This window comes from Zophobas morio, unplaced genomic scaffold, assembly GCF_036711695.1.
Source record: "Zophobas morio isolate AGI-343-1 ecotype UQ-CSIRO unplaced genomic scaffold, CSIRO_AGI_Zmor_V1 ptg000021l, whole genome shotgun sequence".
NCBI lineage: Eukaryota > Metazoa > Arthropoda > Insecta > Coleoptera > Tenebrionidae > Zophobas > Zophobas morio.
The window spans coordinates 7,383,631-7,397,847 of record NW_026972126.1 but is presented as its reverse complement, the minus strand read 5'-3'; the positions used below and the strand labels follow the sequence as shown (position 1 = coordinate 7,397,847).

Sequence of the window (14,217 nt, the reverse complement as noted above, 5' to 3'; positions counted from 1 at the left end):
AATTGAACACCCTCAATTTTACTACTGTATTTTACTCCGTTTTTTATTCTTTTTGATATTACGTTGGCGTGTCTCTTAAAACAGTGAAAAATTGCGGTTACAAAGCCTAAGAAGGTGTTTCATTAAAAAAACATATTGTACTATCAGTATTGTTTTTGAAGTATTAGAAAATAGTTTTAAATAATCCTATTTAATACATAAATATCTTCAAATTTTTACAATTACATATGACGAAAAATTTATACTTAAGAGAAATATTCTAGCAGAATACTACTACTTTACTTTAGGATTATTCTGTACATCGCAAACCGATAACCAAAACTTGTCAATTTCCCCCCAAAAATTGATGACATCATCTCAAGATACAGGATAGTTACTAAGCGCGTGGTTCTCTATATCTCATCTCTGTCTGTCGTCTATCTCAGTTTTAATCATCTAATTAAATCGTGCATGTTCACGATCTCCAGAACTACTGGACTGATTGTTGTCAAATTTTGTATGTATATTAGAAATATCGTGTAGATGATAAACTGTGACCAAAATTTGTCTAATTCATCACCTAAATTTTGCATGGTAAATCTTATTTAAATATTATAGAATAACATATTCCTACACCTGTGATTTATGAATCCGCCTCGAGTTTTATTTTATGATAAATTTTATATTAATATACGAGGAAGGTCCAGAAGCGCTCAGATGGCTAAGTCAGTGCTAATAATACGAAAGTGGCCATCTGTTCTGTCTGATAATACGAGACCAATTTTTTTAACTTAACATACATTAGTTATCGCATGTAAAATTGAGTCTTTGCCCGATTTAACTGATTTTCCTTTGTGGTTACAAAAATGCGCTGTAATTGTAGAATGAGGTCGTTTTGTACCGAGATTTTTATCACTGATTTTTAGTCGGTAAATAAAATCCTTTTTTGTTCTGATACAACAATATCTACTACAAACTTTACAGATAATGGATCATGTTAAACATTGAAGTATTTTAATGTCGCTGTCGTACAATATTTGTTAAGAAGCGTTACAGTTACGTAATCAATATCTTATCTATCTTTAAATTAAAGATGCGTCAATACCGCACTTACGCACTAAAGTATACATACCAAAACAGAATAAAGTAATGATAAAAATCTTTGTAAAATATGAAGATGTAATTTACTTTTCATGACAATTTTGTTGGGTTTATGGAATTATATTCATAGATAGTTGTTGCCGTGCTTGAAGTTCTTGTACAATGAAAAGGTAATTTCTTTTATAATTTACACGATTTTACATGTGAAATAAAAAAAATTGTTCGACAGAACTTCCCTCGCTACTGAAGTACAGTCCAACAAATCCCGCTTCTTTGAAAAATTATAAAATTATATGCAATATTTTATTTTTTTGTAATGACCTCTATGAATTAAAAAAATATCGACAAAAATTTTTTAGTCTGCACCCTACATGATGCTGGCAGGACCTGCGTGAGATATCGGTGATATGAAAAATGCGGCAAATATTGCACAAACATTTTTGTAAAGTAATTGTGAATAAAAATAGGCGGATTAATAAACCACAAGTGTAGGAGTACATTATTTTATAAAATTTAAACAATGCTTAAACTAGAAAATTTTAAAGGAGGTCGTCAAATTATTGGTGAGAATGATTAGATAAATTTTGGTTAGCGCTGTACCATCTACACGATGTTCTAAAATACATATACAAGTTTACAGCAATCAGTCCACAGTTAGACGAACACGGGGACCTATTTTTTTGTACTATATGTAAACGTCATGAATGGTCGAGAAAACTTGAATGTAGGCGTATTACAATGTTTCCTTAGCTTAAGCTCAATAAGCAAAAGAAATAAGAAGCATTTTAAAATTAACAAAAATAAGTACAATAAAAATAATTTTCCTTACAGTAACCGATCATTGCGTCATTACACAGTAAATTTCTTATCGTTCTAATTTGCAATAAATCATTGTTTACTACTCTCCTTTTATTGTTCATAAATATGCGTGTGGAGATTGTCCGAATCGTTTTTTACGCTATTCTACACTTTTATTGTAAAATCGAGTATAGTCTCTCAAATACTACAAGGTTATATGGCTGTTGTAAAATAAGGGTATTGTGAAGACGACAATGGAGCAGTTAATAAGACAAATCCACAGCTGGAAATCTTTGCCACTGTTTAAGCTGATACTGAGGTGGCAAGACAAATCCTAGATTTATGACGCTAGGCGTGAACCGGTAACTAGCCACACAAAAGGAATTATAATATCCCACTATTAAGTTTAGTGGGGCCATAAAACCTTGTAGTATTTGAGAGACTATACATTAAAACTTTTTTTTGCAAGTTGCATCAATATCCAGCAGTAAGTAGGCCGCTGATGTTCCCGTTAAGCTCATTTTACGTATAACCCAAATTAATATAGTTTCAGCCGTGGTAAACACTTAACATAAACAAATTGTACGCTTATTTAGAATTGTCATAAACATACATGTTTTGAAATATTTAATTAAAGAAAAATAATAATGTAACAAGTTTTATAGCCTCTTTAGACACGATTTTATTTAATCACGAGCGCACCGGGGCGAGTGTTACAGACTATGTTTATTCTACGACTTCAAATTAAAATATTTACGTTCTCTAAGCAAGGTTTTAAATACGAAAGTAGAAAAGGGTAATTTACTTAATATGAAGATGGTAAAAACTACAGTATTGCATGTTAAATAAGTATATGTACTATTCGTAAACATAAAAATATATATTCATATTTTATGCAGGGTGTTTCAAATAACAGTTACTCCTCTCTCTAAGTTTATTATTTATAAAAATAAATAATCGAAATTTAAAACACCTGCATATCTAATAAAAAAACGGTAACGTTAAATATGTCAAAAAAATATTAGGACTTATTCAACAGGATCTAAAAATGCTCTATGTAAAAAAATCGTACAGATCTGAAGCGTGGAGATTATCACATGTGAGCTTAATTCCATTGAAAAAATTCAAAATTGCTGCGAAAATCGATAGGATTTACTAGACAACTAAATCGCTGAGCTTTAACAAATTAGTGGATTTAAATTCAAACATTTTAGCTCAGGTTTACATGGTTTTGCATTCGTCCGACCTACGGCTGCTTTTGCTTAGACAAAACATCGTTTTTTTTGGATGGATAATGAACTCCAATTTAACAAATAGCATATTCAGAGTTTTACAAAACAACGCTTAAAAGTTAGTTCATGAAATTACCGTACCTTCGGAGTAGACATAATGCAGGAAAACTCATCAGTGAAAACTCGCAACCGTTTAGTAGTAGGTAAATTATGTGCATGAGGTCATAATACTAACCAACCAACTGACGCATTGAGTCATAGAAGGTGAAACAATCACCATTCCTTTAAGAATAGTATTAGAATGACAAAATAAATACTAGTACTGAATAGGAAATTTTATTAGATTGATACGAACCATCACTTGAAAATAATATAATTAATTAATGACGGGGATACGGGTCATTGCAAACATCATTGTAGTGTTTTAGAAATAAAATGAAAACCGTTTTAACGTATGATACGAAGCGCTATACAATGTATTTAGCTATCAAATTACCGTTAAAACACCAGAAATATAATTTTCAACATTTCGATTGCCAACAATTTTTACTGGATTGTCACTCCATTTTTAAAATGTAATATCTATTGCGCTGTGAAAGATATTGATTTGGAATTTATGTTATACAATGATGTTACTTTGTTAAAAACTGATTGTTACCCTAAAACTTATGAAACTCAAAATTATTATTAAAAATAATGAACGACGTGCTGAAACATATTGTGGACATAATACACTCTAAATTTCAAATTAATATGCATTTTAAAGATAAAGGTACAACATTTGTAAAAATACATTGATAATGCCGTAAAATCTGTGCGCAGCAACTCTTCGAAAATATTGAAAACAGGAAAAAAAAGAGAAAACTCCAAATTATACTCAACATGTTTTACCATATTAAGTTATAGCTTTTCTCATAACAATAGGTACGTTATTGACGTAGGAAAATTAGTATACCCAGCACGTAGCACATCGTCAGTGTTACAATTACAATTAGAAACACACATGACGAGTGCCAAAGAGAAATTGATTATAATTGTAAACGCACGTAAATTTACTTACTGATTTATTACTGCAAAGTTCTCGAGTGCGAATTAGCTATTTTTATTGTTATTAAACATTTTTTTTTTAATGGAAACCACAATTTTTTTTTTCGTATTTTAATAGAACCTTCTACTAGTTAAATGGTCGTAGACAAAAGTTGGCACCTTACATTCGCATTTTTTGAGAAAAATTCCACTGCAGGTGGAAAAACAAAAAATCGATTTTCATTGGAAACAGGCCAGGGATTGAAATTTTAATGATGGTTGGGAAACATTAGAGTGCGAGAGTGCCCCAAACAACTGATCTCAAAAAAAATCAAATAGGAAAATTTTCGTAAAAACTCTAGAGGAAATTGAGACACTTAAACACGATTTTAAAGAAACTTAAAACACCTTAAAGAAGAAATTCTTAAACAAGAAATCATCTGTTCAAAGACTCAAGTGTCCAACTTAAAAAATCACCAAAGGACAAAATAAAAACTGTTTTTGGAACAAGATAGAAAAATTATTAATTTAAAATATGAAATTTCAAGTCTACATTTGGATGTTTGGAAAAATTTGCAAAGTTAATGAAGTTCTAAATTTATCTAGATCTAAAAATTTGCAAAAAATGGATAACAAAAACCTAGAAAAAGCATTAAAAATTAAATTTTGGTACGGATGCTCTGGTTATCAAATTCTTTTAAAATTTAACTATCCATTGCCTTGTCCTTAAAAAGATTAAGTAGAACAGCGAAGTACATTAAATTTATGCCAGGCTCCTCCACATAATATTTTATTAACTATGGAAAAATGACAGTTTTAATAATACATTATTACACGTATGTTTTACATAATGCAATTCAGATGTTTGCTGAAAATTGTTTGTCTGAAATCCACGATTAAAGAAGGAAGTTATACAAATCAAAATAATGTGAACATTTTATCATCTAATTTGTGGCTTAAATTCAAAATAAGTGGTAATTAAATGGAGAGTGTTAGAAGTAAAGAACATTCTAAGGAAAGTAGAAGCTTGGGTATGCACGATAATATTAATTTTATGGATTAGTTAATAGCAGTTACGAGTTGTGAATTAATTTTCATATTTTTAATGATATAAAATAATAAATAATAATTAAATATTTTTACTTTTTTTGTTTTACTTTTAGTTTTGCACTACCGGAACTGACAAACGTTAGTTTTTTAAGAAATGTTGATAGTCCAACCAAAGAATTTGGTTCCAACAAGATGGGGTACAGCCGCATTTTGGCTTGAAAGCGAGAAAGTTTCTTTTTCGAGGGTCGTTCGCCGGATTTAACATCCCTTGATTTTTCGGTCCACATTAACAAAACAAACAATTTGGACGATCTCAACCACCGAATTCGAATAGAAATAAGCAATATTGTATTAATAAATAGAATTTTTGTTTTCCCAACTGTAATAGAATTTTCCCCCAAAAAATGCGTATGCTTCTACTAACTTTTTTCTACGACCATTTAATTCATAAATAAAAAATAAAGAAAAAGTTGGTTGCCATTTAAAAAAAAATCGTTGATGGCGTCACTGCAAAGACAGCTGGTTCCAAAAAATAAATTCCGTGTCATTTAAAAAAACAAGATTGACCTGTCCAAGGATTTTTCAAGAAAACGAAAATTAATCTTGTCCGTTAAGATGTATTATCTTCTGCGTCTTCCCTAAGAAGATTATTATTTGACTTCGCTTTGTCTAAATGTCGATTTATAAACTTGCCGCTGACGTTGACGTTGAGTTTTCAACCAATCAAATTTCAGTAGTGTGTAGTGCTGCCAACTTGAAAGAAATCCCTTGAAGTAGGGGGACATTTTTCTGGTTGACAGTACTAATTCCACGAAAATCAAATTTTGACAGAGAAAATGAGGTCCACTAATATGTATTAAACCAATTAATCACCTGTTCACCGAAACCCTCATATTTTAAATAGCTGCCATCATTTTCTACACTGTAGCTTTCTGTCAGTACTTATGTATCGATTTTGCAATTAGGCTCCGCCCCTCGGTCTGACAACGAATGAAAAATTCATCACGATTGAGATCGAGACAGATGGGCGGGGCTTATATTTTGGTTTTCTTTTTTAATTAATACATTTAGTTTTCTTTGTATAACACGATTACTTAAGAACATAGTTCACATGGTAATTTCTCGTAGAAAAATAAGGATTTAACAATTAAGCTCCGTCCCTCGGCTTACGACGAATAAAACAAAAATCATTAGAATTGAGATAGGACGGGTTTATGTTTTGCCTTTTTTTCTTAATATACATAGCCATCTTTCACAACAAGAAACTTAAAACATGGTTAAAATGGTAAATTTTTGCAAGGAAATGTGGATTTTGCAATTATGGGGCAGAGCCGAATTGCAAAATCGATACATATTTCCTTATACAAATTTTCCATTTTAAACATATTTTAAGTTTCATGTTGTGAAAAGAAGTCTACACATATTAAAACAAAAACGTAAAGTGTAAGCCCGCCCACCCGCCCTATCTCAATTGTGATCATTTTTGTTATTCGCCGTGAACCAGGGGGGCGGAGTTTAACTGCAAAATAGTTATTTCCTTACAAAAATTTACCATTTTAAACGTGTTTTAAGTTTCTGAGAATAAAAAAAAAATCCTGACAATTGAGATGGGGTGGGTTGGCTGGGTTTATATTTTGCCTTTTTTCTTAATACATATACATAATATGCTTTGAACAATATGATACTCAAAAACATGTTTTCAATTTCTCGTAAAGAAATAAGGATTTTGTAGTTAAGCTCCGCCCCCTTGGATAACGACGAATAAAAAAAATTGGTCTAAAGAGTTTCGACAGTACTTCCCTCGCTGTCGGAAACGTGACGACTGCATGCCTATTATGTTTTTTTTCGCAGTGGATTTCAAAGAATTCGGTTTTGTAGTTCCTGAGTAAATCAATAAAATAAATTTACGCATTCATTAATTTTTTTTAATCACCCTGTATATGCAAATCCAAAAAAAAAATCAATGGAGTGATAAATCACAAGTACAGACTCATCATATTTTGTACAGTTTAGATAGGATTTATTCGGCAAACTTTCGAGCTGACGTCATCAATTTTTTGGAGGGGATAAGCAAATGTATTTTGACTAAACATTTATTATGCTCTTTATAACCTTAAAACATCTTCAAGATTTCAAAGCATTCGGTTTTGTAGTTCCTGAGTAAATCAGTAAAATAAATTTACGCTTTCATTAATTTTTTTCAATCACCCTGTACATGCAAATCCAAAAAATATGAATGGAGTGATAGATCACAAGTACAGACTGATCATATTTTGTACATTTTAGATATGATTTATTCGGCAAACTTTCGAGCTGACATCACCAAGTTTTTGGAGGGGATAAGCAAATATATTTTGACTAAACATTTATTATGCTCTTTATGACCTTAAAACATCTGCAAGATTTCAGAGCATTCGGTTTTGTAGTTCCTGATTAAATCAATAAAATATATTTACGCATTCATTAATTTTTTTGAGTCACCCTGTATATGCAAATCCAAAAAATATGAATGGAGTGATAAATTACAAGTACAGACTCATCATATTTTTACAGTTTAGATAGGATTTATTCGGCAAACTTTCGAGCTGACGTCATCAATTTTTTGGAGGGGATAAGCAAATATATTTTGACTAAACATTTATTATGCTCTTTATAACCTTAAAACATCTGCAAGATTTCAAAGCATTCGGTTTTGTAGTTTCTGAGTAAATCAGTAAAATAAATTTACGCATTCATTAATTTTTTTGAGTCACCCTGTATATGCAAATCCAAAAAATATGAATGGAGTGATAGATCACAAGTACAGACTCATCATATTTTGTACATTTTAGATATGATTTATTCCACAAACTTTTGAGCTGACGTCATCAAGTTTTTGGAGGGGATAAGCAAATATTTTTTGACTAAAGATTTATGATGCTCTTTATAGCCTTAAAACATCTGCAACATTTCAAAGCATTCTGGTTAGCAGAATAAAAATGAAATTTCAAAATGTTGTTTTATAATTTTGATTTTTTTTCCAAAAATCTAGACGTTTCGGGTGAAAAGTCAATTCGGAGTTGTAAACTACATGTGTAGGACTATGTTATTTTATACAATTGAAAACCCATTTACTATGTACAATTTTGAAGTGACGTCATCGCATTAGTGGTGGGGATGATTAGACAAATTTTGGTTAGCGTTTTACCATCTACATGATATTCTTAATATAAGTGCAAAATTTCACAACAATAGGTCTAGTACTTTCGGAGATTATCTGTCTAATAAAAATCCGGGACGGCAGACGGACGGACAGACGGACGGACAGACGGACAGACGGACAGACGGACAGACGGACAGACAGACGGAAATGGGAGACCTATTTCTTCGTCTTCTAGGGGTCATGAAAGATCGAGAAAACGTAAAAGTAGAGAGTCGGCCGACGGACTCGATTACAATACTTCCTTTGCTTACGCTCGGGAAGTAAAAATCATCACAATTGAGATAGGGCGGGTGGGCGGGGTTACATTCTTTTTTTTTCCTGTTTCTTAATATGTGTAGACTTATTTCGGCAACAAGAAACTTAAAACATGTCTAAAATGGTAATTTTTTGTAGTAACCAATTTAAATTCTCCACTTTTCTTCTACAACCCTTTTAAATACGGTAAAAGTTGAACATCAAAGTTACTATGAACGACAACTTGGTAACGTAGTTTTTTATAAATGACAATTTTCAGCTCTAAAAGCAACTGCAACGGGAACTTCAACGTAAGTGTGCAAATTTTAATTTTATTTAGTTCGAACTTCGAAATAATTATCAGTCAATTTTGCAGAGCAGCAAAAAATTAAATTAAAAAACTTCAACAGTTGGGAAAAGTGGGTAACAAAATGTATAAGCACATCACTTTTTAAATTAAATTATTTCACCAGCTGAATCTTCTACACCCAAGAGATTTAAACTTTTATTATTGTACTTATTACATGTATGTACTTGTGAGATTGGAGGATCTTTCAAATGAGAAGAATTTGACCTTAATTTGTTGAACTATTGTTATCGTGACGTCTAGAGAAATCGAATAAACACTTAGACCCGGGCATTAACTTTTGAAGCAGTTTCACGTTTTTCATTATTCCACACCAAAAAGAATATTTCGTGAACAGCAATTTGTTTTACGACAATAAATAATGGTTAAGATTAAGGTAATGAAGTACGATGAGAGAGCAGTAGCCGAGGTTATGGACGTATTAAAAACATTAATTAATGTTCTTTTGGGGATAATTTTATTTTTCACTAATTTTATTTTTTGGTAATGGATACCGGTTTCGGCCTTCAACAGTCTTTATCCACGTTAAGAACACCAAGTTAATGAAACCTGCTTTTTACACCGAAAAAACATTAAAAAAAAAAACATACAAAACCATTTCCATGCAGCCGACAATAAAATTAAAAAAGATGTTAGAGTTCTGTAGAGGCATTTCTGTAAATAGAATCTTGCACCAAGTTCTATTTTTTGAGTAAGAAAAAAATATATGTCTCAAGTTTTTATGAAAAAAAGAAATATAAAACTTCTGCTATAAAAATTTTAGTGTCCACTACTTCCTCGCTTTTTCTTTCTGTGTTTCCCTCTTTCTCTTTCATATTCCATCTCATATACAAAATATAGTAACACATCATTTTTATTTATTACCGGATTTGTAAACACTTACCAACGTTCGCAATATTGGTCTTTCTACTTTAGACCCACATAATTTGTTTAATACACGAGTAATCAACGTAGCTGCGTAACTTGTTATTAAGATGAAGTACAAAACAATGATTAACGGGTCACAGAACATAACTATTACGTTTTTTAACGAGCAAAACAAAACAATAAAATTAAACTTATAACTTACAACACTCTTTAAATGGTAACATGCAGATTGAACTGTAATATGATTGTTTCACTACATTACTTGAAGCCTTAAAATACTAAACTAAAATGTTATGACTCTAGCGTTTTACAAACAGAGTTGTATTTACACGTTTCAGTGCCTAAAATATATTTTCGTTATAACGCTTGAAAGATGGAATCTTGCTTACTCAGATTAATTCTGAAATTAAGAAAAATCTACACACATTAATGACAAATTGTGACTGTGACAAAATTACTAATTAACGCTGCACACATTTGTACTATTACCATTCAGTAAGTGCAACTCTGTGTTCACAGTTCCTTACTAATGAGAACTTCATGGCATTATTTTTTTAATAACAATAAAAAACACTAGCTGTCTCAATTAACACAGTCATGACAAGTCATACAACGTAAGATCATTATTTTCATACATTCAAATGCATATATTTATCTTTTCCAAGTTATCTGGTACTTATTAATGAAACGCAAACACAAATACACATGGATTTCTTGTCTGTTTACACACAAATCTATTACCAAGTACTAAGTTTAAACGGTTTCGATATAATGATCATCATAATAACATACACATGAAGTCATATGGTTACAGTTTAATGCACTGCTGCATTGCATAACAAAACAGGGTTGCTACAAACTTACCATGAATGGTGATTTCATTGTCCCTGTTAAGTTCATACAATCTCAGGGCTTCATCCAGTTCCATCTGTGTGGAAATAATGCAAGGATCTCCTTCTTCATCTACCCACTTCATCGTAAATAGCTGATTCGGAGCAAACCGACAAATAACGTAAATTTCGTGCAACAAGTCTTCGAAAGTGATGTTGTGGTCGATATATGTAATTAAAATTTCGCCATTGTAGGCGATTTTTGCTCGAATTTCATTTGTGTTATCGTTGGCTAATTGGGTTGGCATTTTTACAAGTGATCTGAAGCAATTAATGATTTTAGTCACGCTTCAAGCATGTTAAAGGCATTAGTCACTCTGGCACTATCACTACTTCCACTACCCCAAAGTACCGTACTTACCAGTTTAATTATGTCGAATTGCGTAATTAAGCTATTAAAAACGAGTAAATAAGTATAAACGCAAACTACACTGAATAAATAGTAAACACAACAGTTTATCAACAGAGTTATAACCTAAATCAGAAAACCAAATAAATGACGTTTGGTAACTTTTCGTTTTGCAAATAAGTCAGTGGTTTCGTGGTCTAGGGTCTTTGCGTTTCGGTAGAAATACGAAGCGCGCTAGATTTAAATTGTGTTGAATTTCAACTGAGATAACTTTAATTTTATTATTGCTTGACGAATATTTTACTACAGAATTCTTTATTTATACGTTAATTTCAATAATAAATTTCAGACAAGTCTTTTTGCAGGTATGACACTTTTATGGCCCTGCTTTTGTGGTTGGCAGTCGTGTTTGGTATGTGACATATGTCATCTACTATTTGTAATCCATGGATTGTTTATATAAAGTTTATAGTGTTTAAATTTCAATCGAGTGCACAAGATCATCAATTAATGTGGTTCCGCCACAAGTGAACCCATTTCGTAGAATTTAGTATAGATCTCTCTAACTTTGATAACCTAACCTCAACTATGAGTGGGTTTAATTATTCTGGTTTTCAAATGAACCAAAAACGCCACAACGCTGTGCCCCCGCCGCCTCTAACCGGGGTGAGCAAGCAGGGGTACTCGACAATGAACGCAATTAGTCAAAATGCTCTGTCGGCGGCATGGGGCGGCAGTCGTAAACGCGCCGCCACAGAGGATGAGTACGCTATCGAAGTATGATGTGAAGGACGGCCTGAAATTGTGTTTTACAGGTACTTTGAAGACGACGATGAAGAAGCTGTACCTGATTTGGCCTACATACCGGCTCCTGGAAGTCCGACACGGGTGGAAGTGAAGAAAAAACAAGAAGTCGTGGCTGACGAAGACGACGACGATCCGCTGGATGCTTACATGGCCGGAATTGAACAACAAGTTAGTATTTAAACACGAAGCGAGAAAATCTTTAAGATGCGTGTTTTTAGATGCAGAAAGAGAAACAAGGGACTTCATCTCAACCAAGCGGTATTCGGAATGATCTCGAAGAAGAAGACGTCGAAGAATCGTATTATCGCTACATGGAAGAAAATCCGAATGCGGGACTAGCACCAGTGGATGACGAAAACCCGGATCTAGAGTATGATGAAGATGGAAATCCTATTCCTCCAGATAAGAAAAAAATTATTGATCCTCTTCCACCAATTGATCATTCAATTATTGAATACAAACCATTTGAGAAAGAATTCTATAGTGAACACCCGGAAATCACAAATTTAACGAACAAACAAGTCGCGGAGTTGCGCAAGACTTTTGATATTACAGTCTCTGGAACAAATGCACCTAAACCGATTTCGTCTTTTGCGCACTTTAATTTTGATGAGAAACTCTTGAAAACTATTATAAAAGCTGAATATACGTCTCCAACCCCAATTCAAGCTCAAGCGGTACCGTGTGCCCTTCAAGGGCGCGACGTTTTAGGGATTGCTCAAACCGGAAGCGGTAAAACTGCTGCGTTTCTATGGCCTCTTTTGATACACGTGTCTGCGCAACCCTCTGTCGTCACAGGAGAAGGACCGGCTGCTTTGATCCTAGCCCCAACCAGAGAATTAGCTATACAAATTTATAACGAAGCAAAGAAGTTTGCCAGAGTTTATGATTTAACAGTAGTGTGTGCGTATGGTGGAGGTTCTAAATGGGAGCAAAGTCTTGCTTTGAAAGAAGGCGCTGACATTGTGGTGGCTACGCCTGGTCGAATAATCGATCATGTTAAAGGGGGCGCCACAAACTTACAAAGGGTCACGTTCTTGGTGTTAGATGAAGCTGACCGAATGTTTGAATTAGGGTTTGAGCCACAAGTTAGGTCCGTTTGCAATCACGTGAGGCCTGACAGGCAAACACTACTATTCAGTGCTACCTTTAGAAAAAGAATCGAGAAATTAGCAAAAGACGCTTTAATTGACCCAGTACGGATCTCACAAGGAATTACTGGACAAGCTAATGAAGATGTTACTCAAAAAGTTTTGTTGATGGAAAATCAACAGTTGAAAAGAGACTGGTTATTCAACAATTTGGTTGAATTGTTATCCGCAGGATCCATTTTAGTATTCGTCACAAAAAAAGTAGATGCTGAGCAGCTCGCCAACGACTTAAAAGTAAAAGAATTTGACTGTTTGCTCTTACATGGAGATATAGAACAAGCCGAACGTAATAAAGTTATCACGGCTTTTAAAAAGAAGGAATGTGGGTTGCTGGTGGCTACGGACGTCGCCGCGCGTGGTTTAGATATCCCCCATATTCGCACTGTAATAAATTATGATATAGCTCGTGATATAGACACCCATACCCATCGAATTGGACGAACTGGACGTGCTGGTCAGCAGGGTACAGCGTTTACTTTGATAACACCAAGAGATAAAGAATTTGTGGGTCATATCGTGAAGAATCTTGAAGCGGCACATCAAGATGTACCCCAGGAAGTGCTCGATTTAGCACTACAGAGTTCTTGGTATAGGAAACAAAGGTATAAGAGTAAAGGTGGCAATCCGAATGTGGGCGGAGTTGGATTGGGTTTCAAAGAAAAAGTCGGTGGTGGGGGTGGTGGAGGAGGAGGGGGAGGCGGAGCTCCAAGAGGTTTTGTTTCCGCCGAATCACCAAGTCAGCCCAGTACACAGACAAGAGGACCTGCCACTGATAGGTTATCAGCAATGAAGGCGGCGTTTAAAACCCAGTATATGAATCAGGTATGATAACTGTTTTTTGAGGTTGTAAGTTATGTATTTTTTTTTACAGTTTACGGCCAGTTCGGAACCGGCGTCACAGATGCATCAGCCGACGTCCGCACCTTCCACGCGGAAGAAGAGTAGGTGGCAGTGAAACATCCATGTGTATAGTGTTTTATTTACAGATATATATTGTAGTAGGTGTACAATATTTTTTCTTTTTTTGTTGTAATTTTATGATGTAATGTCCAGTTGAAAAAAAACCGTTTATGCATGAAGATTACTTTGGAATTGATTTGTGTTGACTAGCCAAAATAAATCATCTAAACCAGGAATATTTTGATAATTTGCTCTATCTGAAGC

General features: G+C 33.5%; 2 protein-coding genes across 3 annotated transcripts in view; one reads left to right on the top strand and one right to left on the bottom strand.

Annotated features, from left to right (window-relative positions):
• Window positions 1-11,231, bottom strand: part of Apkc (atypical protein kinase C) — a 50,749-nt gene extending 39,518 nt beyond the window's left edge. The window contains exons 1-2 of the mRNA XM_064061565.1: window positions 11,108-11,231; window positions 10,721-11,007 (exon numbers count right to left, since the gene is read on the bottom strand). Of these exons, the coding sequence (XP_063917635.1) occupies window positions 10,721-10,994 (274 nt within the window). The 5' untranslated portion in view covers window positions 10,995-11,007; window positions 11,108-11,231. The remainder of the gene's footprint in view (window positions 1-10,720; window positions 11,008-11,107) is intronic.
• LOC135133235 (ATP-dependent RNA helicase DDX42) overlaps window positions 1-14,189 on the top strand; it is a 43,891-nt gene extending 29,702 nt beyond the window's left edge. Inside the window, exons 1-4 of one of the 2 annotated variants that reach the window (XM_064061562.1) lie at window positions 11,304-11,859; window positions 11,911-12,070; window positions 12,121-13,875; window positions 13,925-14,189. In XM_064061562.1, coding sequence (XP_063917632.1) covers window positions 11,684-11,859; window positions 11,911-12,070; window positions 12,121-13,875; window positions 13,925-14,008 — 2,175 coding nt within the window. In that variant the 5' untranslated portion in view covers window positions 11,304-11,683 and the 3' untranslated portion in view covers window positions 14,009-14,189. Of the gene's footprint in view, window positions 1-11,303; window positions 11,860-11,910; window positions 12,071-12,120; window positions 13,876-13,924 lie in introns of those variants that run through there. The other variant, XM_064061563.1, reaches the window with a different exon arrangement.
• Window positions 14,190-14,217: the final 28 nt, after the last annotated feature.